Source organism: Pseudophryne corroboree, chromosome 6 (genome assembly GCF_028390025.1).
Source record: "Pseudophryne corroboree isolate aPseCor3 chromosome 6, aPseCor3.hap2, whole genome shotgun sequence".
In the NCBI taxonomy this organism is placed as follows: domain Eukaryota; kingdom Metazoa; phylum Chordata; class Amphibia; order Anura; family Myobatrachidae; genus Pseudophryne; species Pseudophryne corroboree.
In genome coordinates this window covers 191,811,904-191,837,125 of record NC_086449.1, presented here as the reverse complement: position 1 = coordinate 191,837,125, position 25,222 = coordinate 191,811,904, and the positions used below count along the sequence as shown (strand labels likewise).

Below are 25,222 nucleotides of genomic sequence, written 5' to 3'. Positions count from 1 at the left end.
ATACGCGTCAAGCTTTTATTCCATGACCACAGACATCCCTTCTATCTACCACTTATTTATCTGACAACAATTGGACTCATACACTCCTGCAGGATCCTCCTAAGTGCTATCATCTGGACACCCTGGACACATACCCCTGCTGCTACTGGATCTCGGTCTGCAATTGGAGAACCAAGGGGACTCTGTACTAAGAAACCGGGTAATATCCGCAATCTAATTGCATTGAGGACTATTCGGAGGAATGAGCCCTAGTCGGAAATAAGTATCATTTGCTTTAATGGGGATAGAAGTGATCCTACTTGCTTACTTGAGAGACTCTCAAATCTTTTTAAGTCCACTATACTGAAGCTTTTTTAACAGTCATTTATATGGTTAAATTTTTCCGGTATATATTGTAATAAATTGTTAAATTTGGTTTTTACAAATACGTTTATCCGTTCATTAATTGAAACTCAGCCGGCGCCAGTATATGGGTAGATTTCCTGTCTGTTCTCTAATCTTTTGTGCAATAAATTTACCTCAGCACTTAATTACACATATCCAAACAGGTGTCTGCGTTGTCGACGGAGACACCTCTCACACACACATTTGCTCCATCTCCTCCTTAGGGGAGCCTTTTACCTCAGACATGTCGACACACACGTACCGACACACCACACACTCAGGGAATGCTCATCTGAAGACAATTCCCTCATAAGGCCCTTTGGAGAGACAGAGAGAGAGTATGCCAGCACACACCCCAGCGCTATTAACCCAGGAATAACACAGTAACTTAATGTTAACCCAGTAGCTGCTGTTTATATTGATTTTTCCGCCTAATTATGTGCCCCCCCTCTCTTTTTACCCTCTTCTACCGTGTAACTGCAGGGGAGAAGCTGGGGAGCTTCCTCTCAGCGGAGCTGTGGAGAAAAAACATGGCGCTGGTGAGTGCTGAGGAAGAAGCCCCGCCCCCTCGACGGCGGGCTTCTGTCCTGCTTTCATGTACAATTTTGGCGGGGGCTCATACATATATACAGTGCCCAACTGTATATATACAAACTTTTGCCAAAGAGGTCTCTAATTGCTGTCCAGGGCGCCCCCCCTGCGCCCTGCACCCTTACAGTGACCGGAGTATGTGGGTGTAGTGTGGGAGCAATGGCGCACAGCTGCAGTGCTGTGCGCTACCTCATGTGAAGACTGGAGTCTTCTGCCGCCGATTTCGAAGTCTTCTTGCTTCTTTCACCCGGCTTCTGTCTTCCGGCTCTGCGAGGGGGGCGGCTCCGGACGACAAAGGGTGAGATCCTGTGTACGATCCCTCTGGAGCTAATGGTGTCCAGTAGCCTAAGAAGCAGGACCTAGCTTCAGAGAGTAGGGCTGCTTCTCTCCCCTCAGTCCCACGATGCAGGGAGTCTGTTGCCAGCAGAGCTCCCTGAAAATAAAAAAAACCTAACAAAATACTTTCTCATAGCAAGCTCAGGAGAGCTCACTAAACAGCACCCAGCTCGTCCGGGCACAGATTCAAACTGAGGTCTGGAGGAGGGGCATAGAGGGAGGAGCCAGAGCACACCAGAATCCAAATTCGTTCTTAAAGTGCCCATGTCTCCTGCGGAGCCCGTCTATTCTCCATGGTCCTTACGGAGTCCCCAGCATCCACTAGGACGTTAAGAGAAATGTATATTTATTCAGTACTTGCAAAGGTTAGCAGTTCTCTATAGATTATTGGCATCACTGACTGTTTACATATACTACCTCTTAAATATCTTACTACTATCAATTCATTAACACAGCAGTATGTTCTTGCAGCCAAAGTGAATATATTACATCCCGTTACATCCACTGTCAGGATAACGGTGTCCCTAATATACGGGTGTGGTACGAGTTGCCGGCAGCCAGCATACCGGCGCCAGGATCCTGGCCGCCAGCTTGCAGACAGCGGGGCGAGCGCAAATGAGCCCCTTGCGGGCTCGCTGTGCTCACCACGCTGTGGGCACGGTGGTGCGCGATTCTCCCTCCAGGGGGTTCGTGGACCCCCAAGAGGGAGAAAAGGAGTCGGTATGCCGGTTGTCAGGGATTCCGGCGCCGATATACTATGCGCCGGGATCCCAACAACCGGTATACTGAATATCACCCCTAATATACGCATGTTCCCTTAATCCTAATTAACAACCCAGAAGATACTTCTTCGGTTAACCAAGACGAGTGCATTACTTTACTTTTGAGTCTGTATGCTCACAGTTTATTATATATAGACTAAGGGTCAGATTCTTATGCTCTAAATATTCACTGATTTATTGATCTTTCTGGGCTAGAAGTCTTATGGGATATATGCACAGATCTATATATAAAACTTATACCTTGCTTTAGTTGAGACCCCAATATACAGAAGACGAAGGTTGTATTAATGGCTAAGTTACACAAACGCTGGAAAAACAAAAGTTTATTGAAAATTAACAGTGACAAACAGACATAAATTGTGGTGTTTGGGTTTCCTGGGAAAAGGGGAAGCCCCTATCGCCTGCTATGGATATATATAATACAAATGGGACAGTCACTCCTAAACCAAAATAGATTAGTACTAAACACTCAGACTGCTCAGTTACATGGACAGAACCTCACTGGTTAGCTTGAAAAAAAAAATCATCAGCTTGCAGCATCTTAATGAAAACTATCTGAGGATATTCCCAACCTTAGACAAAATAGTGGTTTTTGAGAGTAGAAGTTTCCCCATTTGATGGTTTTGTATTAACCACTCAAAGTTATTTTGTTACAATGATTTTCAAAATAAATCAAGGATATACACCATTTTCTTTATTATAAAATAAATATAAAATCAGGGAAAGGGTTAAAAGAGCTTGCTTCCTAACCATTACCTGTCTCACTACCAATTGTCTTTCATACTACTACCTGTGGCCCAATATGTGACAGTCACTCTCACTTCCCTTCACTATTTTCTGATGCAGCTCATCTCAGGTTATAGAGATGGGAGATTAATGCTGTAGTGTTACTCTAACACACTCTACAGTAGATGTTAGTTTATACAGCATCATGCCTGTGCTTTTACACAAAAGACATGCCACATCCTGCCTGTAGTCGCGTCATGAGCAGAATGCTTCCTGTCCCTATTAATTAGCTGTGTACAAAACAGTAGCTGTCCCTGTAGCAATTAGGATGATGGCCACTTAATCCAATATCTACCCATTATTGATTACGGCCTAGACTTTGAGTGATAGTGAGTTGAATCAAAACCCTCATGCAGCCATACTTTCTTAGAATTTGAAATAGTCATTGAAATGTCAGCTATTTAAACTAGTTCTCCCTGATCTTTCTGCATTAGTCAATATTAGGTAATTGAGAAGATCTGCAATCCCTGTGATTTCAACATAAAATGAAGAAATGTGTTTACATATTATCAGAAAGTATAATAATGCAGATCAGTGAAATACTAGCACACAAATAATAATGGTCTTACAATCTTAACCACCCTTGGATTAAATAAAGCTGGCTCGGTGCATTCTAAGATCACAAGATACTATAAGTGCACCTGCTTCCCTGTATGATATATACATTCTATGACTCTAGCAGATATTATTATATGGAACTCTTCATAATAGACACTGGGACCTGTACATGATTTAGGTTATCCTAAGAATGTGTCACAAAAGCTACAAAAGAGTAGTAAATCTTTGCGCAAACCAAACATCCAAAATATGACTTATTCGTTTCCAGAAGTGCTTATACCTCGCAACCGGTTTATATTATCTGTATATTAACTCCCTATGGAGTACAATGCTGGTGCTTAGCTAGCAGAGATAGGTAAGGAGGTATGTACGTATTAGCCATATAAATGTTATAATATGCACTCGGAACAATGTGTCTTCATTTTACATCTCAATACTTAATCCATTTGCTGCTATTGAAATCTAGCAATGCGCTGCAACAATTGGATTATTGCTTAATTTAGGTTTAAGACTTTCATCACTGGGTGTAACAAGTCAAAGTCAAACTACATCCAAAAGCACAAAGAGATTAGACAGACTGTATGACTTGAATTGTATGTACTAAACACAAAATAAAGATTGGAGAATAATGATAAAAGCCTGCCAGAGCAGCAACAGAAATATTACGCATGACTCCTTGTGTGATGTCTGTCCAGTGCACGCCAACCTTACAATCAGGAAATAAAAGAGCAGGGTAGTTGAAGGTAAAAACAGTCAAATTACAACAAAGTTTTCGAAAAGGGTCTTAGGGTGTAGTTCTCCTCTAAGTCACGAGGCTCCATACTCGTGTACCTAGTCCTTCTGTCACTGTCGCTCAGTCATCTTCTTCACCTTCATCCTCAAGGTCCCGTTTTCTTTTCTGACCTTTTTCTGCTTTAAGGGGGAAAACAAACATTAGTATTCCAAATGGACCATCTGCAGGAAAAAGGTGAGGTCTACGGTCGGTTATCACATGCTGGCAAATAACATGAGGCTGCATGTAGTGAATTCAATATAAAAGTGGTTATCATGCATTTTATTGTATGCTCATCCCAGTTTGCCTTGAATAGTGCAACTTATAGTCACTATTCAATAAATTCTATATGGGACTTGATTGATAGCTTTTGACATGCACAGATGCCAGCTACCTGCAGCTTCACTTCAGCAATTTAGCCACTATATATCATTTGAGCAGGGGAGGCAAATAATACCACTGCTTGGTTATATAAAGTCTGCAACATGGTGGCTGCTATATTATAACGGGAAGTATCTTGTGACTTAAGGGTTAACACTGTCTTGTTACTGGATGGATCAGCCCCAGCTCATCCATTAGAGCATGAGGAGGTTGCAGAGTGTTCTAGCACTATAATGACAGCAACATTCCTTGCCCTAGTCATGACCAGTTTGATGGCATGGCGTGTAAACCCCCCTCTAGAGATCCTGCATTTGCTCCTGCATTTAGATGCAGCAGAACCAGGAGGACACTACCGACAGCTGCCGGTAACTTGTGCATTTGGGAGGGAATAAATACTTACCATCTTTATCATCTTCCCCTTCTCTGGAATCTTCCTCATCCTCCTTTAATACATAAAGTACATAAATACTGGGTTGTACTGCTTCACCAATACAAACCCCCAGGAGCCCCATAATTAAATAACCATTTCCCAGGCTACAATATTTTTTAAAAAAATTTATGTTAATACTGTATAGACTATGGGCTTGATGCAGAGTTGAACACAAAATAAGAATTTACTTACCGATAATTCTATTTCTCGGAGTCCGTAGTGGATGCTGGGGTTCCTGAAAGGACCATGGGGAATAGCGGCTCCGCAGGAGACAGGGCACAAAAAGTAAAGCTTTAGGATCAGGTGGTGTGCACTGGCTCCTCCCCCTATGACCCTCCTCCAAGCCAGTTAGGTACTGTGCCCGGACGAGCGTACACAATAAGGGAGGAATTTTGAATCCCGGGTAAGACTCATACCAGCCACACCAATCACACCGTACAACTTGTGATCTAAACCCAGTTAACAGTACGATAACAGCGGAGCCTCTGAAAAGATGGCTCACAACAATAATAACCCGATTTTTGTAACTATGTACAAGTATTGCAGATAATCCGCACTTGGGATGGGCGCCCAGCATCCACTACGGACTCCGAGAAATAGAATTATCGGTAAGTAAATTCTTATTTTCTCTATCGTCCTAGTGGATGCTGGGGTTCCTGAAAGGACCATGGGGATTATACCAAAGCTCCCAAACGGGCGGGAGAGTGCGGATGACTCTGCAGCACCGAATGAGAGAACTCCAGGTCCTCTTTTGCCAGGATATCAAATTTGTAGAATTTTACAAACGTGTTCTCCCCTGACCACGTAGCTGCTCGGCAGAGTTGTAATGCCGAGACCTCTCGGGCAGCCGCCCAAGATGAGCCCACCTTCCTTGTGGAATGGGCCTTAACCGATTTAGACTGTGGCAGGCCTGCCTCAGAATGTGCAAGTTGAATTGTGTTACAAATCCAACGAGCAATCGACTGCTTAGAAGCAGGCGCACCCAACTTGTTGGGTGCATACAGTATAAACAGCGAGTCAGATTTTCTGACTCCAGCTGTCCTGGAACATATTTTCAGGGCCCTGACAACTTCTAGCAACTTGGAGTCCTCCAAGTCCCTAGTAGGTGCAAGGCACCACAATAAGCTGGTTCAGGTGAAACACTGACACCACCTTAGGGAGAGAACTGGGGACGAGTCCGCAGCTCTGCCCTGTCCGAATGGACAAACAGATATGGGCTTTTTTGAGAAAAAACCACCAATTTGACACTCGCCTGGTCCAGGCCAGGGCCAAGAGCATGGTCACTTTTTATGTGAGATGCTTCAAATCCACATATTTGACTGGTTTTAAACCAATGTGATTTGCGGAATCCCAGAACTACGTTGAGATCCCACAGTGCCACTGGAGGCACAAAAAAAAAGGGTTTGTATATGCAATACTCCCTTGACAAACTTCTGGACTTCAGGAACTGAAGCCAATTTTTTCTGGAAGAAAATTTACAGGGCCGAATTTGAACCTTAATGGACCCCAATTTGAGGCCCATAGACACTCCTGTTTGCAGGAAATGCAGGAAACGACCGAGTTGAAATTTCTTTGTGGGGCCTTCCTGGCCTCACACCACGCAACATATTTTCGCCACACGTGGTGATAATGTTGTGCGGTCACCTCCTTTCTGGCTTTGACCAGGGTAGGAATGACCTCTTCCGGAATGCCTTTTTTCCCTTAGGATCCGGCTTTCCATCGCCATGCCGACAAACGCAGCTGCGGTAAGTCTTGGAACAGACATGGTACTTGCTGAAGCAAGTCCCTTCTTAGCGGCAGAGGCCATAAGACCTCTGTAAGCATCTCTTGAAGTTCCGGGTACCAAGTCCTTCTTGGCCAATCCGGAGCCATGAGTATAGTTCTTACTCCTCTACGTCTTATAATTCTCAGCACCTTAGGTATGAGAAGCAGAGGAGGGAACACATACACCGACTGGTACACCCACGGTGTTACCAGAACGTCCACATCTATTGCCTGAGGGTCTCTTGACCTGGCGCAATACCTGTCCCGTTTTTTGTTCAGACGGGACGCCATCATGTCCACCTTTGGTATTTCCCAACGGTTTACAATCATGTGGAAAAAAAAAAACTTCTCAATGAAGTTTCCACTCTCCCGGGTGGAGGTCGTGCTGAGGAAGTCTGCTTCCCAGTTTCCATTCCCGGGATGAAAAACTGCTGACAGTGTTATCACATGATTTTCCGCCCAGCGAAAAGTCCTTGCAGTTTCTGCCATTGCCCTCCTGCTTCTTGTGTCGCCCTGTCTGTTTACGTGGGCGACTGCCGTGATGTTTTTCCCACTGGATCAATACCGGCTGACCTTGAAGCAGAGGTCTTGCTAAGCTTAGAGCATTATAAATTTACCCTTAGCTCCAGTATATTTATGTGGAGAAAAAGTCTCCATACTTGATCACACTCCCTGGAAATTTTTCCCTTGTGTGACTGCTCCCCAGCCTCTCAGGCTGGGCTCCGTGGTTACCAGCATCCAATCCTGAATGCCGAATCTGCGGCCCTCTAGAAGATGAGCACTCTATAACCACCACAGGAGAGACACCCTTGTCCTTGGATATTGGGTTATCCGCTGATGCATCTGAAGATGCGATCCGGACCATTTGTCCAGCAGATCCCACTGAAAAGTTCTTACGTGAAATCTGCCGAATGGAATTGCTTCGTAGGAAGCCACCATTTTTACCAGGACCCTTGTGCAATGATGCACTGTTTTTAGGAGGTTCCTGACTTGCTCGGATAACTCCCTGGCTTTCTCTTCCGGGAGAAACACCTTTTTCTGGACTGTGTCCAGAATCATCCCTAGGCACAGCAGACGTGTCGTCGGGATCAGCTGCGATTTTGGAATATTTAGAATCCACCCGTGCTGATTGTAGCAGTATCCGAGATAGTGCTACTCCGACCTCCAACTGTTCCCTGGACTATGTCCCTATCAGGAGATCGTCCAAGTAAGGGATAATTAAGACGCCTTTTCTTCGAAGAAGAATCATCAATTCGGCCATTACCTTGGTAAAGACCCCGGGGTGCCGTGGACAATCCAAACGGCAGCGTCTGAAACTGATAGTGACAGTTCTGCACCACGAACCTGAGGTACCCTTAGTGAGAAGGGCAAATTTGGGACATAGAGGTAAGCATCCCTGATGTCCCGGGACACTATATAGTCCCCTTCTTCCTGGTTCGTTATCACTGCTCTGAGTGACTTCATCTTAATTTGAACCTTTGTAAGTGTTCAAAAAAAATTTTTTAGAATAAGTCTCACCTAGCCTTCTGGCTTCAGTACCACAATATAGTGTGGAATAATACCCCTTTTCTGTAGTAGGAGGGGTAATTTAATTATCACCTGCTGGGAATACAGCTTGTGAATTTTTTCCCATACTACCTCCTTGTCGGAGGGAGACTTGGTAAAGCAGACTTCAGGAGCCTGCGAAGGGGAAACGTCTCGACATTCCCATCTGTACCCCCGGGATACTACTTGTAGGATCCAGGGGTCCTGTACGGTCTCAGCGCCATGCTGAGAACTTGTCAGACGCGGTGGAACGCTTCTGTTCCTGGGAATGGGCTGCCTGCTGCAGTCTTCTTCCCTTTCCTCTATCCCTGGGCAGATATGATCTTATAGGGACGAGAGGACTGAGGCTGAAAAGACGGTGTCTTTTTCTGCAGAGATGTGACTTAGGGTAAAAAACGGTGGATTTTCCAGCAGTTGCCGTGACCACCAGGTCCGATGGACCGACCCCAAACAAGTCCTCTTCCTTTATACGGCCATACTGTGCCGTTTGGAATCTGCATCACCTGACCACTGTCGTGTCCATAACATCTTCTGGCAGTTATGGACATCGCGTTTATTCATGATGCCAGAGTGCAAATATCCCTCTGTGCATCTCGCATATATAGAAATGCTCTATAGTCAATAAAATACTGTCCCTGTCAAGGGTATCAATATTTTTAGTCAGGGAATCCGACCAAGCCACCCTAGCTCTGCACATCCAGGCTGAGGCGATCGCTGGCCGCAGTATAACACCAGTATGTGTGTATATACTTTTTATTATATTTTCCAGCCTTGTCAGCTGGTCCTTGAGGACGGCCCTATCTATAGACGGTACCGCCACTTGTTTTGATAAGCGTGTGAGCGCCTTATCCACCTTAAGGGGTGTTTCCCAACGCGCCCTAACTTCTGGCGGGAAAGGGTATACCGCCCATAATTTTCTATCGGGGGGAACCCACGCATCATCACACACTTTATTTAATTTATCTGATTCAGGAAAAACTATGGTAGTTTTTTCACATCCCACATAATACCCTCTTTTGTGGTACTTGTAGTATCAGAAATACGTAACACCTCCTTCATTGCCTTTAACGTGTGGCCCTAATAAGGAATACGTTTGTTTATTCACCGTCGACACTGGATTCAGTGTCCCTGTCTGTGTCGACCGACTAAAGTAAACGGGCGTTTTAAAACCCTTGACGGTGTTTTTGAGACGTCTGGACCGTACTAATTGTTTGTCGGCCGTCTCATGTCGTCAACCGACCTTGCAGCGTGTTGACATTATCACGTAATTTCCTAAATAAGCCATCCATTCCGGTGTCGACTCCCTAGAGAGTGACATCACCATTACAGGCAATTGCTCCGCCTCCTCACCAACATCGTCCTCCTACCTGTCGACACACACGTACCGACACACAGCACACACACAGGGAATGCTCTGATAGAGGACAGGACCCACTAGCCCTTTGGAGAGACAGAGGGAGAGTTTGCCAGCACACACCAAAAACGCTATAATTATATAGGGACAACCTTATATAAGTGTTTTCCCTTATAGCATCTTAATATATATATAAGCATATCGCCAAATTAGTGCCCCCCCTCTCTGTTTTAACCCTGTTTCTGTAGTGCAGTGCAGGGGAGAGCCTGGGAGCCTTCCCTCCAGCCTTTCTGTGAGGGAAAATGGCGCTGTGTGCTGAGGAGATAGGCCCCGCCCCTTTTTCGGCGGCCTCGTCTCCCGCTCTTAACGGATTCTGGCAGGGGTTAAATATCTCCATATAGCCTCCGGAGGCTATATGTGAGGTATTTTTAGCCAAAATAGGTATTCATTTGCCTCCCAGGGCGCCCCCCTCCCAGCGCCCTGCACCCTCAGTGACTGCCGTGTGAAGTGTGCTGAGAGGAAAATGGCGCACAGCTGCAGTGCTGTGCGCTACCTTTAGAAGACTGAGGAGTCTTCTGCCGCCGATTCTGGACCTCTTCTTACTTCAGCATCTGCAAGGGGGCCGGCGGCAAGGCTCCGGTGACCATCCAGGCTGTACCTGTGATCGTCCCTCTGGAGCTGATGTCCAGTAGCCAAGAAGCCAATCCATCCTGCACGCAGGTGAGTTCACTTCTTCTCCCCTAAGTCCCTCGTTGCAGTGATCCTGTTGCCAGCAGGACTCACTGTAAAATAAAAAACCTAAGCTAAACTTTCCTAAGCAGCTCTTTAGGAGAGCCACCTAGATTGCACCCTTCTCGGCCGGGCACAAAAATCTAACTGGCTTGGAGGAGGGTCATAGGGGGAGGAGCCAGTGCACACCACCTGATCCTAAAGCTTTACTTTTTGTGCCCTGTCTCCTGCGGAGCCGCTATTCCCCATGGTCCTTTCAGGAACCCCAGCATCCACTAGGACGATAGAGAAATATATGTTTCCCCTTTGCATGCACGGAAATGTGTACATTCGCACATATGCAGTGTCGTAAGCTTGCTACCTATAATCAGCATCACTTTCACCAGCCTACACAAGGTACAGGTTTACCTTGCCGTCCAATCCTATATAGCCTGCAGTTGCCCAGTTACGCCTTGTCAGTCCCAAGTGGAGATGCGATTGAAGGGACCTTATCAGAGCACAATTGTAATACTACTACACTAGGTGCAAAAGATCGATCTAAATACAGACTTCATTAAGCATATGCGCAATTCTGCAATGCCTGCAAGTTCATCGAACAGCCCTATCTAAACAATGTCTGTAACCAACTAGTTACGACTCTTTATGGCAACCTGCAACAATGTAGCACACAACTCTTTATTTCCTGTAGCTGCATACGCTTAACACCGGAGCATGTACGGGGCGAATAGATCCAAGATACGTCCACCAAACTGACTTGCAGTCAACTCTGCCTTAGTCCCAAAAAATACACATCCTCTATACTTGCTCTCAGGCGTACAGTACGTTCATGTCGGCATCAAGCCCTATGTATGCTACTATATGTTGGTAGTAAATAAATGCTTTACTTACAATAAGATGCAGCAGTGTAATACATTCAATGTACTCCCATACTATTCATCCTTGTGTCAGTGCTTATAACTGATGTTGGTATGAAAAATATAAAGGTAAACTGAATTCATGAAGATCTATTGCCCACTGAATTCTAACAGTGCTGTTTTTATATATAATTAAGCTGTATCTACAGAGGGCATTTGTCATGTCCTAAGGGTATATACTGTACAGTGCAATAGAATATCATGTGCTTTGAATTCCATAAACAGTGCTGAAATGTCTGTGCAAAAAATAGAACATAATAATTAAAGTCTCCACAGGCTGACTTTAAGAGAACTAAGCTACCTTGCATGAATAACAAAACTCACAGCACCTGAGCATACAAAGGATTGAAAGAACAAAGGTTCAGGAAGCGCACCTCTTCCTCACCGCTCACATCCTCTTCTTCCTCTTCCTCGTCATCTTCCTCACCCTCCTCACCCGGTGGCACGTCCTCATCATAGTCTTCCTCTGTGTGAGGGGGGGGCAGCCTCAGTCACCAACAGACTGGAGAGGTGTGTAATATTGTCTCCAGTCTGTGAGCCACAGACAGAGGGAGTAACAAAACATCAGCTAACACAGAGTCTTTGTAGAGTGCCCATAATGTGAAGACACCAATGAACAACACGTTTCTACATGAATGGGAAAGCCAGTGAGCAGTAATAGGGGTATGTAAAGTAAAGGGACTAAATGTGTGGGAGACAGTACTTGCATTTGACCTCATGTAGACTATAGAAGGCAGATGAACTGCAGTATCTGCCATTTATTCACAGCCAAAACAAATGTGGCGTTTTCTGCTCAGCTGGTGATAGAATTTTGCTTTGCACTGCTCACTTGCTCTAAGGACAGAAATGCCTTTTTCCCAGTCCTACTTTTCAAAAGAGACTGTACAAAGAAATGTATCACTATAGCAAAATGTGATTTACACAAGACTAGGGTGGCATTATTGAAAAAAAAAAATACTTATTTTGTGGGAGATCAAATATTGAACTTGTACTGTGATCATATATAACACACATACAACAAGAAAAACTGCTGCCTATAATGTGTTAAACAAGTTTGCAATAGGAAGGGTAATAGTTTCTATGGTAACCAGCACATGCAATAATTGGGAATATTTATATAGTGATGTACAGAATGGGCTGTCAGGATGGGCTAAAAAGGCTTCATTACGCCTCCACATCTTCCCATTTTGTCTTCACTTCCCTTTCATTGTACCATCTCTTTCCTATAATAATTTTTCTAGCTTACGTCATCCATGCCCAAATAATTTCTCCTTCTCCCTGTCACCACCTCCCCTGAACTTATTATAATCACACGCTTGCAACAGATAATACAGCAAAATGAGAGACATAATATATATACTGCACCACAAGAAGCGACATCAATATGTAGAACTGTAACAAGATGTTATGTCTTCAGCATTGATTGGTATAGGTTCTAATCACAGGACTTCATATACATGACAGGACAGTGATGTGTGGCTCAGTCAGTTGTCAGATATAAAGCCAAGACACTGCTTTTGGGTTGGAGAAATATATACGTCTAAGGCCGTGTACACATTAGAGTGATAATGATGCAACAAATTGTGCATATCATACAATGTGTATGACCGTTGCGCGATCCCAGGGGTCACATGTGACATCTTCTGGTTACATTCAGAAACTTGTGTGCAACACAGAGAAGTGTAATGACGGATGCAACAAGATGTCCTTTGTGTAATGTGTACCGGTGCTATGGACCGAGGCGAAGGGAAATTGCCCTGACCATCAGCACGATTGCCGGTCGTGCAGGTGTGCACCTGGCCTTACTGTCTGATCCCCTGAAAATTTGATGTTTTTGGCAAGGCCATGTAGGGAGATGTTTTAGTAAAGCTTGTTCACTAAGCTACACTCTAGAATGTAAGCTCTCACGAGCAGGGCCCTCTTCCCTCATGTGCTTATCCTTTCTTACTTTAATAATCTTCAACTGCACCAACTCCAGCAGTCTTCTGCCACCTGATACTTATTCCAGTGTCATCTGCTGATGTAACTATGTTTATTTACCCTGTACTTGTCCTATATTGTCATCAACTGTAAGTTGCTGTTTTCCTGTTTGATTATTTATGTACTATGTAATTGGGCGCTGCGGAACCCTTGTGGCGCCATATAAATAAAGGATAATAATAATAATAATAATAACAACCTGTGCACACTGGATCAAAGTTTCCAATGATTTGAAGCTTACTGTTTAAATGTCAATTCTCAACTTGTTACAATGTGTACATACTGTTGCGTTTTTAGTTGGACTGAACATAATATTTGTATGCTAAAATCTAATGTTCTAAATAAAGACACAAAACATTGATCCAGTTTATGCCATGTTTAAAATGGGTGTAGTACGGCTGACCGGCGGTCAGGAGACCGCCGGTCAGCTTACCGACGCCGGGATCCCGGCAGCATACCGACGCTGGGATCCCGGCGGGGAGGGGCAAGTGCAGCAAGCCCCTTGCGGGCTCGCTGCGCTCGCCACGCTGCGGGCTCGGTGGGGACCGGTTCTATTCCCACTCTATGGGTGTCGTGGACACCCACGAATGGAAATAGTCCCTGTTGGTCGGCATGCCGACCATCGGGATAGTGAGCGGTCGGGATGCTGGAGGAGGTCATGTGACTGTCGGTCATCCGACCGCCGGTCACATGAATACCACCCGTTTAAAATGAAGCGAATACTTCATTGCGCCATACAGGTGAGAGTACACCGCTAGTAAGGCATAACACTCTGACATAATGGGCCTAATTCAGAGAAGTAAACCTGCGCATGCTGCAGGGAGGCAACAAACAGCATTCCCAAAAACATCCTTGGACGCAGCTTCACTGGCATCAGAAGAATGAATTTCCCAGACATCCCGAGTAACCCGAGAGTTCATGCAGATCATCAGAGAAGCTGGCAGGAGGCGTATATTTACACAAGACGCCTCCTGCGCGCATTAGCATATTAACGCACAGCCGCTGCGGGCTGTGTGATCTGCGTCCATATCTCAATCAGGCCCAGTATTTTTAATAACAAAATGTCACTTTAAATAAAAGCATCCCTGATGTCCTCTCAATGTCAGCAATGCTATGCAATAGAAGACTAAAGGCAGACACTATATTGGAGACAAACTGGAAAGTGTACATTAATGAGGGGAGTGGGACTAGTGTATCTGGCTTAGTGGTCACATATTCAATTGTGTAATGAGACGCTGTAGTTCCACTAATTACACTCCAATGACTGCTTACACTGGATATGTCTATGATCATAAACATGTTGAATGCTGTTGTACACATAAGGATGCTACCTGTCTCCTCTGATTTGTTAGATACACTCTATAGGAGTGTATCCATCTGTTTCTTCATGCTGCCAGAGGTAACATATGCAAGCTGGAAGGAGAATGAAATTGAGATCTTGACCATCAGCACATTACTCCCCCGATGTCACTGGGATCAAACCACTGACGCAGAAAGCTATAGAAAGACATTAAAATAAGGAGCTGCAAAACGCCATAGCTCCAGTACCCACCATCCTCCTCATCCTCTTCATCATCCAAGCCCTCCACATATGCTTCCGCATCAGAGTCAGGAGCTTCTTTTTCGTCATGGTCATATCCATCCAGAAAAGTAAGCTGAGGGAGGAGCTTGAAGACATTCTCCCGATATTCATTGAGGTTAGTGACCTCACAGTTAAACAGGTCTAAGCTCCTTAGGCTCCCTAATTTTTTCTGAAGGCGAGAGAAATAATGGCTAATAGTTAGGGCAATGAAATTAACAACTTGTAGAACAGGACTGATGTACAAGAATCTGGGATGCAGCATTCACAAGCATTTCAGTTACTTAAAATACCCCAATAGCCAAGTGCATGTTCCCCCAGAGATCCATTCATACGGCCCCTATTATACCCAGATGAACCCAATGCCTCACCAGAGGTTCTATTGTGCTCAGGTCTTTAATTCTGTTCCCACTTAGGTTGAGGTGTGTGAGATTCGGACATTTTTCTGCCAGTACTTCCAGTCCGCCCGAGATGTTGTTATCGCTCAACTCCAACTAAAAATCAAAGAAAATATTGTCCAGTTCTTGCACACAGCCAACAAGGGTTTTCATCAATATCAGGAGTAACGGCTGTCCTTTCCACATAAACACAAGTGGATCTAAAGCAAAATGAGGAGTCTGCATAAAATCACCAGCAGCGCGCATATGCGCCTATGCAGAGTTGCATGGCATTTCCATCTGTGCCTGGGAAGGAGTGGATGGTGAAGTGCAGGACAAGTATAGTACGGTTGTGTTTATGCAACTGCAGAAATATTCAGACAATGACAGAAACATGGCTAAGCCCGGAGCTATCAAGCACTTTAACTAGTAATACAGCTCTTATAGAGGCCCACTGCTATAGACACCCAGCAGGGGGCAAAGAAAATAGGATTTTAATTACCTACCGGTAAATCCTTTTCTCGTAGTCCGTAGAGGATTAAAGACGGGTTCACTAGGAGCCATGGGCATTTTAAGAATTTGATAGTGTGGGCTGGCTCCTCCCTCTATGCCCCTCCTACCAGTCTAGGAAACTGTGGCCGAGGAGACGGACATACTTTGAGAGAAGGATAGATAAAGATAGTGGTGAGATTCCGAACCAGCACACACAGAGGAAAGCTATGCTAATCCAACTTTAAACAGGAACAGCAACAGCTGAACCAACAATACTTAACCAAGTAACAGTGCAGGAAAGACAAAGCACCGGGCGGGCACCCAGTATCCTCAACGGACTATGAGAAAAGGATTTACCGGTAGGTCATTAAAATCCTATTTTCTCTTGCGTCCTAGAGGATAATAAGAATTTACTTACCGATAATTCTATTTCTCGTAGTCCGTAGTGGATGCTGGGACTCCGTCAGGACCATGGGGAATAGCGGCTCCGCAGGAGACTGGGCACAAAAGTAAAAGCTTTAGGACTACCTGGTGTGCACTGGCTCCTCCCCCTATGACCCTCCTCCAAGCCTCAGTTAGGATACTGTGCCCGGACGAGCGTACAATAAGGAAGGATTTTGAATCCCGGGTAAGACTCATACCAGCCACACCAATCACACCATATAACTTGTGATCTAAACCCAGTTAACAGTATGATAACATGAGGAGCCTCCAGAACAGATGGCTCACTACAACAAAAACCCGAATTTTTTGGCAACAATAACTATGTACAAGTATTGCAGACAATCCGCACTTGGGATGGGCGCCCAGCATCCACTACGGACTACGAGAAATAGAATTATCGGTAAGTAAATTCTTATTTTCTCTGACGTCCTTGTGGATGCTGGGACTCCGTCAGGACCATGGGGATTATACCAAAGCTCCCAAACGGGCGGGAGAGTGCGGATGACTCTGCAGCACCGAATGAGAGAACTCCAGGTCCTCCTTAGCCAGGGTATCAAATTTGTAGAATTTTACAAACGTGTTTTCCCCTGACCACGTAGCTGCTCGGCAAAGTTGTAAAGCCGAGACCCATCGGGCAGCCGCCCAAGATGAGCCCACCTTCCTTGTGGAATGGGCATTGACAGATTTTGGCTGTGGCAAGCCTGCCACAGAATGTGCAAGCTGAATTGTACTACAAATCCAACGAGCAATAGTCTGCTTAGAAGCAGGAGCACCCAGCTTGTTGGGTGCATACAATATAAACAGCGAGTCAGATTTCCTGACTCCAGCCGTCCTGGAAACATATATTTTCAGGGCCCTGACTACATCCAGTAACTTGGAATCCTCCAAGTCCCCAGTAGCCGCAGGCACCACAATAGGTTGGTTTAGGTGAAACGCTGAAACCACCTTAGGGAGAAATTGAGGGCGAGTCCTCAATTCCGCCCTATCCGAATGAAATATCAGGTAAGGGCTTTTATAGGATAAAGCCGCCAATTCTGATACGCGCCTGGCTGAAGCCAGGGCCAACAGCATTACCACTTTCCATGTGAGATATTTTAAATCCACTGTGGCAAGTGGTTCGAACCAATGAGATTTTAGGAATCCCAAAACCACATTGAGATCCCAGGGTGCCACTGGAGGCACAAAGGGCGGCTGTATATGCAGTACCCCCTTTACAAAAGTCTGGACTTCAGGAACTGAAGCCAATTCTTTCTGGAAGAAAATCGACAAGGCCGAAACTTGAACCTTAATGGATCCTAATTTTAGGCCCATGGACAGTCCTGTTTGCAGGAAATGTAGGAAACGACCTAGTTGAAATTCCTCTGTCGGGGCCTTCCTGGCCTCGCACCACGCAACATATTTCCTCCAAATACGGTGATAATGTTGTGCAGTTACATCCTTCCTGGCTTTGATCAGGGTAGGAATGACTTCATCTGGAATGCCTTTTTCCTTCAGGATCCGGCGTTCAACCGCCATGCCGTCAAACGCAGCCGCGGTAAGTCTTGGAACAGACAGGGTCCTTGCTGAAGCAGGTCCCTTCTTAGAGGTAGAGGCCACGGATCCTCCGTGAGCATCTCTTGAAGTTCCGGGTACCAAGTCCTTCTTGGCCAATCCGGAGCCACGAGTATAGTTCTTACTCCTCTCCGTCTTATAATCCTCAGTACCTTGGGTATGAGAGGCAGAGGAGGGAACACATACACTGACTGGTACACCCACGGTGTTACCAGAGCGTCCACCGCTATTGCCTGAGGGTCCCTTGACCTGGCGCAATACCTGTCTAGTTTTTTGTTGAGGCGGGACGCCATCATGTCCACCTTTGGTTTTTCCCAACGGTTTACAATCACTTGGAAGACTTCTGGATGAAGTCCCCACTCTCCCGGGTGGAGATCGTGTCTGCTGAGAAAATCTGCTTCCCAGTTGTCCACTCCGGGAATGAACACTGCTGACAGTGCTATCACATGATTTTCCGCCCAGCGAAGAATCCTTGCAGCTTCTGCCATCGCTCTCCTGCTTCTTGTGCCGCCCTGTCTGTTTACGTGGGCGACTGCCGTGATGTTGTCCGACTGGATCAACACCGGCTGACCCTGAAGCAGAGGCCTTGCTTGACTTAGGGCATTGTAAATGGCCCTTAGTTCCAGGATATTTATGTGAAAATAAGATTTTACTTACCGATAAATCTATTTCTCGTAGTCCGTAGTGGATGCTGGGGACTCCGTCAGGACCATGGGGATTAGCGGCTCCGCAGGAGACAGGGCACAAAAAGTAAGCTTTTAGGATCACATGGTGTGTACTGGCTCCTCCCCCTATGACCATCCTCCAAGCCTCAGTTAGGTACTGTGCCCGGACGAGCGTACACAATAAGGAAGGATCTTGAATCCCGGGTAAGACTCATACCAGCCACACCAATCACACCGTACAACCTGTGATTTGAACCCAGTTACCAGTATGATAACAACGAAGGAGCCTCTGAAAAGATGGCCCACAACAATAATAACCCGATTTTTGTAACAATAATTATGTACAAGTAATGCAGACAATCCGCACTTGGGATGGGCGCCCAGCATCCACTACGGACTACGAGAAATAGATTTATCGGTAAGTAAAATCTTATTTTCTCTAACGTCCTAGCGGATGCTGGGGACTCCGTCAGGACCATGGGGATTATACCAAAGCTCCCAAACGGGCGGGAGAGTGCGGATGACTCTGCAGCACCGAATGAGAGAACTCCAGGTCCTCCTCAGCCAGGATATCAAATTTGTAGAATTTTACAAACGTGTTCCCGCCTGACCACGTAGCTGCTCGGCAAAGTTGTAAAGCCGAGACCCCTCGGGCAGCCGCCCAAGATGAGCCCACCTTCCTTGTGGAATGGGCATTTACAGATTTTGGCTGTGGCAGGCCTGCCACAGAATGTGCAAGTTGAATTGTACTACAAATCCAACGAGCAATATTCTGCTTAGAAGCAGGAGCACCCAGCTTTTTGAGTGCATACAATATAAACAGCAAGTCAGACTTTCTGACTCCAGCCGTCCTGGAATTATATATATATATATATATATATATATATATATATATATATATATATATATATATATATTTTCAGGGCCCTGACAACGTCTAGCAACTTGGAGTCCTCCAAGTCCCTAGTAGCCGCAGGCACCACAATAGGTTGTTTCAGGTGAAACGCTGACACCACCTTAGGAAGAAACTGGGGACGAGTCCCAGTTCTGCCCCGTCCGAATGGAAAATCAAATATGGGCTTTTGTAAGACAAAGCCGCCAATTCTGACAATCGCCTGGCCGAGGCCAGGGCCAACAGCATGGTCACTTTACATGTGAGATATTTCAAATCCACAGATTTGAGCGGTTCAAACCAATATGATTTGAGGAATCCCAACACTACTTTGAGATCCCACGGTGCCACTGGAGGCACAAAAGGGGCTGTATATGCAATACTCCCTTGACAAATGTCTGGACTTCAGGAACTGAAGCCAATTCTTTCTGGAAGAAAATCTACAGGGCCGAAACTTGAACCTTAATGGACCCCAATTTGAGGCTCATAGACACTCCTGTTTTCAGGAAGTGCAGAAATCGACCTAGTTGAAATTTCTTCGTGGGGCCTTCCTGGCCTCACCCACGCAACATATTTTCACCACATGTGGTGATAACGTTGTGCGGTCACCTCCTTCCTGGCTTTTACCAGGGTAGGTATGACCTCTTCCGGAATGCCTTTTCCCTTAGAATCCGGCGTTCAACCGCCATGCCGTCAAACGCAGCCGCGGTAAGTCTTGGAACAGACATGGTACTTGCTGAAGCAAGTCCCTTCTTAGCTCCTGAGGCCATTAGTCCTCTGTGAGCATCTCTTGAAGTTCCGGGTACCAAGTCCCTCTTGGCCAATCCGGAGCCACGAGTATAGTTCTTACTCCTCTACGTCTTATAATTCTCAATACCTTGGTTATGAGAAGCAGAGGAGGGAACACACACACCGACTGTTACACCCACGGTGTTACCAGGACATCCACAGCTATCGCCTGAAGGTCTCGTGACCTGGCGCAATACCTGTCCCGTTTTTTGTTCGGGCGGGACGCCATCATGTCCACCTTTGGTCTTTCCCAACGGTTCACAATCATGCGGAAAACTTCCCTATGAAGTTCCCACTCTCCCGGGTGGAGGTCGTGCCTGCTGAGGAAGTCTGCTTCCCAGTCGTCCACTCCCGGAATGAACACTGCTGACAGTGCTATCACATGATTTTCCGCCTAGCGAAAAATCCTTGCAGTTTTGCCACTGCCCTCCTGCTTCTTGTGCCGCCCTTTCTGTTTACGTGGGCGACTGCCGTGATGTTATCCCACTGGATCAATACCGGCTGACCTTGAAGCAGAGGTCTTACTAAGTTTAGAGCATTATAAATTTGCTCTTAGCTCCAGTATATTTATGTGGAGAGAATTCTCCAGACTTGATCACACTCCCTGGAAATTTTTTCCCTGTGTGACTGCTCCCCAGCCTCTCAGGCTGGCCTCCGTGGTCACCAGCATCCAATCCTGAATGCCGATTCTACGGCCCTCTAGAAGATGAGCACTCTGTAATCACCACAGGAGAGACACCCTTGTCCTTGGATATAGGGTTATCCGCTGATGCATCTGAAGATGCGGTCCGGACCATTTGTCCAGCAGATCCCACTGAAGAGTTCTTGCGTGAAATCTGCCGAATGGAATCGCTTCGTAATAAGCCACCATTTTTACCAGGACTCTTGTGCAATGATGCACTGACACTTTTCCTGGTTTTAGGAGGATCCCGATTAGCTCGGATAACTCCCTGGCTTTCTCCTCTGGGAGAAACACCTTTTTCTGGACTGTGTCCAGAATCATCCCTAGGACCAGCAGACGTGTCGTCGGAACAACTGCGGTTTTGGAATATTTAGAATCCACCCGTGTTGTCGTAGAACTACTTGAGATAGTGCTACTCCGACCTCCAACTGTTCTCTGGACCTTGTTCTTATCAGGAGGTCGTCCATTTTCTTTGAAGACGAATCCTCATTTCGGTCATTACCTTGGTAAGGACCCGGGGTGCCTTGGACAATCCAACGGCATCGTCTGAAACTGATAGTGACAGTTCTGTACCACGAACCTGAGATACCCTTGGTGAGAAAGGCAAATTTTGGGACATGGAGGTAAGCATCCCTGATGTCCCGGGACACCATATAGTCCCCTTCTTCCCGGTTCGCTATCACTGCTCTGAGTGACTCCATCTGGATTTGAACCTTTGTAAGTGTTCAAATATTTCAGATTTAGAATAGGTCTCACCTAGCCTTCTGGCTTCAGTACCACCATATAGTGTGGAATAATACCCCTTTCCCTGTTGTAGGAGGGGTAATTTTATTATCACCTGCTGGGAATACAGCTTGTGAATTGTTTTCAATACTGCCTCCCTGTCGGAGGGAGACATTGGTACAGCAGACTACAGGAACCTGCGAGGGGGAAACGTCTCGACATTCCAATCTGTACCCCTTGGATACTACTTGTAAGATCCAGGGGTCCTGTACGGTCCTAGCGTCATGCTGAGAACTTGGTAGAAGCGGTGGAGGGCTTCTGTTCCTGGGAATGGGCTGCCTGCTGCAGTCTTCTTCCCTTTCCTCTATCCCTGGGCAGATATGACTCTTATAGGGACGAAAGGACTGAGGCTGAAAAGACGGTGTCTTTTTCTGCAGAGATGTGACTTAGGGTAAAAAACGGTGGATTTTCCAGCAGTTGCCGTGGCCACCAGGTCCCATGGACCGACCCCAAATAACTCCTCCCCTTTATACGGCAATACATCTTTGTGCCGTTTGGAATCTGCATCACCTGACCACTGTCGTGTCCATAAACATCTTCTTGCAGATATGGACATCGCATTTACTCTTGATGCCAGAGTGCAAATATCCCTCTGCGCATCTCGCATATATAGAAATGCATCCTTTAAATGCTCTATAGTCAATAAAATACTGTCCCTGTCAAGGGTATCAATATTTTTAGTCAGGGAATCCGACCAAGCCACCTCAGCTCTGCACATCCAGGCTGAGGCGATCGCTGGTCGCAGTATAACACCAGCATGTGTGTGTATACTTTTTAGGATATTTTCCAGCCTCCTATCAGCTGGCTCCTTAAGTACGGCCCTATCTGTAGATGGTACCGCCACTTGTTCTGATAAGCATGTGAGCGCCTTATCCACCCTAAGGGGTGTTTCCCAACGCGCCCTAACTTCTGGCGGGAAAGGGTATACCGCCAATAATTTTCTATCGGGGGAAACCCACGCATCATCACACACTTCATTTAATTTATCTGATTCAGGAAAAACTACAGGTAGTTTTTTCACATCCCACATAATACCCTTTTTTGTGGTACGTGTAGTATCAGAAATATGTAACACCTCCTTCATTGCCCTTAACGTGTGGCCCTAAAGGAAAATACGTTTGTTTCTTCACCGTCGACACTGAAATCAGTGTCCGTGTCTGGGTCTGTGTCGACCGACTGAGGTAAATGGGCGTTTTACAGCCCCTGACGGTGTTTGAGACGCCTGGACAGGTACTAATTTGATCGCCGGCCGTCTCATGTCGTCAACCGGCTTGCAGCGTGTTGACATTATCATGTAATTCCATAAATAAGGCATCCATTCCGGTGTCGACTCCCTAGAGAGTGACATCACCATTACAGGCAATTTGCTCCGCCTCCTCACCAACATTTTCCTCATACCTGTCGACACACACGTACCGACATACAGCACACACATAGGGAATGCTCTGATAGAGGACAGGACCCACTAGCCCTTTGGGGAGACAGAGGGAGAGTTTGCCAGCACACACCAAAACGCTATAATTATACAGGGACAACCTTTATATAAGTGTTCCTCCCTTATAGCATTTTATATATATTCATATCGCCAAATCAGTGCCCCCCCTCTCTGTTTTAACCCTGTTTCTGTAGTGCAGTGCAGGGGAGAGCATGGGAGCCTTCCCACCAGCATTTCTGTGAGGGAAAATGGCGCTGTGTGCTGAGGAGAATAGGCCCCGCCCCCTTTTCGGCGGGCTTCTTCTCCGGAGTTTGTGATATCTGGCAGGGGTTAAATACATCCATATAGCCTCAAGGGCTATATGTGATGTATTTTTCGCCATACAGGTATTATACATTGCTGCCCAGGGCGCCCCCCCCCCCCCCGCGCCCTGCACCCTCCGTGACCGCTGTGTGAAGTGTGCTGACAACAATGGCGCACAGCTGCAGTGCTGTGCGCTACCTGATGAAGACTGAAAGTCTTCTGCCGCCTGGTTCCGGACCTCTTCAATCTTCAGCATCTGCAAGGGGGGTCGGCGGCGCGGCTCCGGGACGAACCCCAGGGCGAGACCTGTGTTCCGACTCCCTCTGGAGCTAATGGTGTCCAGTAGCCTAAGAAGCCAATCCATCCTGCACGCAGGTGAGTTCACTTCTCTCCCCTAAGTCCCTCGTAGCAGTGAGCCTGTTGCCAGCAGGGCTCACTGAAAATAAAGAACCTAAAAACTTTTTCTAAGCAACTCTTTAAGAGAGCCACCTAGATTGCACCCTGCTCGGACGGGCACAAAAACCTAACTGAGGCTTGGAGGAGGGTCATAGGGGGAGGAGCCAGTACACACCATGTGATCCTAAAAGCTTACTTTTTGTGCCCTGTCTCCTGCGGAGCCGCTAATCCCCATGGTCCTGACGGAGTCCCCAGCATCCACTAGGACGTTAGAGAAATGACGTTTCCATGCTTGACCACAAGCCCTGGAAATTTCTTCCCTGTGTGACTGCTCCCCAGCCTCTCAGGCTGGCATCCGTGGTCACCAGGACCCAGTCCTGAATGCCGAATCTGCGACCCTCTAGAAGATGAGTACTCTGCAACCACCACAGGAGAGACACCCTTGTCCTCGGAGACAGGGTTATCCGCTGATGCATCTGAAGATGCGATCCGGACCATTTGTCCAGCAGACCCCACTGGAAAGTTCTTGCGTGGAATCTGCCGAATGGAATCGCTTCGTACGAAGCCACCATTTTTCCCAGGACCCTTGTGCATTGATGACTGACACTTGGCCTGGTTTTAGGAGGTTCCTGACTAGCTCGGATAACTCCCTGGCTTTCTCCTCCGGGAGAAACACCTTTTTCTGGACTGTGTCCAGAATCATCCCTAGGAACAGCAGACGTGTCGTCGGAATCAGCTGCGATTTTGGAATATTTAGAATCCACCCGTGCTGTCGTAGCACTACTTGAGATAGTGCTACTCCGACCTCTAACTGTTCCCTGGACCTTGCCCTTATCAGGAGATCGTCCAAGTAAGGGATAATTAAGACGCCTTTTCTTCGAAGAAGAATCATCATTTCGGCCATTACCTTGGTAAAGACCCGGGGTGCCGTGGACAATCCAAACGGCAGCGTCTGAAACTGATAATGACAGTTCTGTACCACAAACCTGAGGTACCCTTGGTGAGAAGGGCAAATTGGGACATGGAGGTAAGCATCCTTGATGTCCAGAGACACCATATAGTCCCCTTCTTCCAGGTTCGCTATCACTGCTCTGAGTGACTCCATCTTGAATTTGAACCTTTGTATGTAAGTGTTCAAGGATTTCAGATTTAGAATAGGTCTCACCGAGCCGTCCGGCTTCGGTACCACAAACAGCGTGGAATAATACCCCTTTCCCTGTTGTAGGAGGGGTACCTTGATTATCACCTGCTGGGAATACAGCTTGTGAATGGCTTCCAATACCGCCTCCCTGTCGGAGGGAGACGTTGGTAAAGCAGACTTCAGGAACCGGCGAGGGGGAGACGTCTCGAATTCCAATTTGTACCCCTGAGATACTACCTGCAGGATCCAGGGGTCCACTTGCGAGTGAGCCCACTGCGCGCTGAAATTCTTGAGACGGCCCCCCACCGTACCTGAGTCCGCTTGTAAGGCCCCAGCGTCATGCTGAGGACTTGGCAGAAGCGGGGGAGGGCTTCTGTTCCTGGGAAG

General features: G+C 46.5%; 1 protein-coding gene across 4 annotated transcripts in view; it reads right to left on the bottom strand.

Annotated features, from left to right (window-relative positions):
• Window positions 1-2,400: 2,400 nt before the first annotated feature.
• The window catches only part of ANP32A (acidic nuclear phosphoprotein 32 family member A), a 98,811-nt gene continuing 75,989 nt past the window's right edge, over window positions 2,401-25,222 (bottom strand). Inside the window, exons 3-7 of one of the 4 annotated variants that reach the window (XM_063925528.1) lie at window positions 15,257-15,379; window positions 14,859-15,057; window positions 11,656-11,792; window positions 4,991-5,033; window positions 2,401-4,349 (exon numbers count right to left, since the gene is read on the bottom strand). In XM_063925528.1, the coding sequence (XP_063781598.1) occupies window positions 4,291-4,349; window positions 4,991-5,033; window positions 11,656-11,792; window positions 14,859-15,057; window positions 15,257-15,379 (561 nt within the window). In that variant the 3' untranslated portion in view covers window positions 2,401-4,290. Of the gene's footprint in view, window positions 4,350-4,990; window positions 5,034-11,655; window positions 11,858-14,858; window positions 15,058-15,256; window positions 15,380-25,222 lie in introns of those variants that run through there. The other 3 variants (XM_063925529.1, XM_063925532.1, XM_063925531.1) reach the window with 3 other exon arrangements.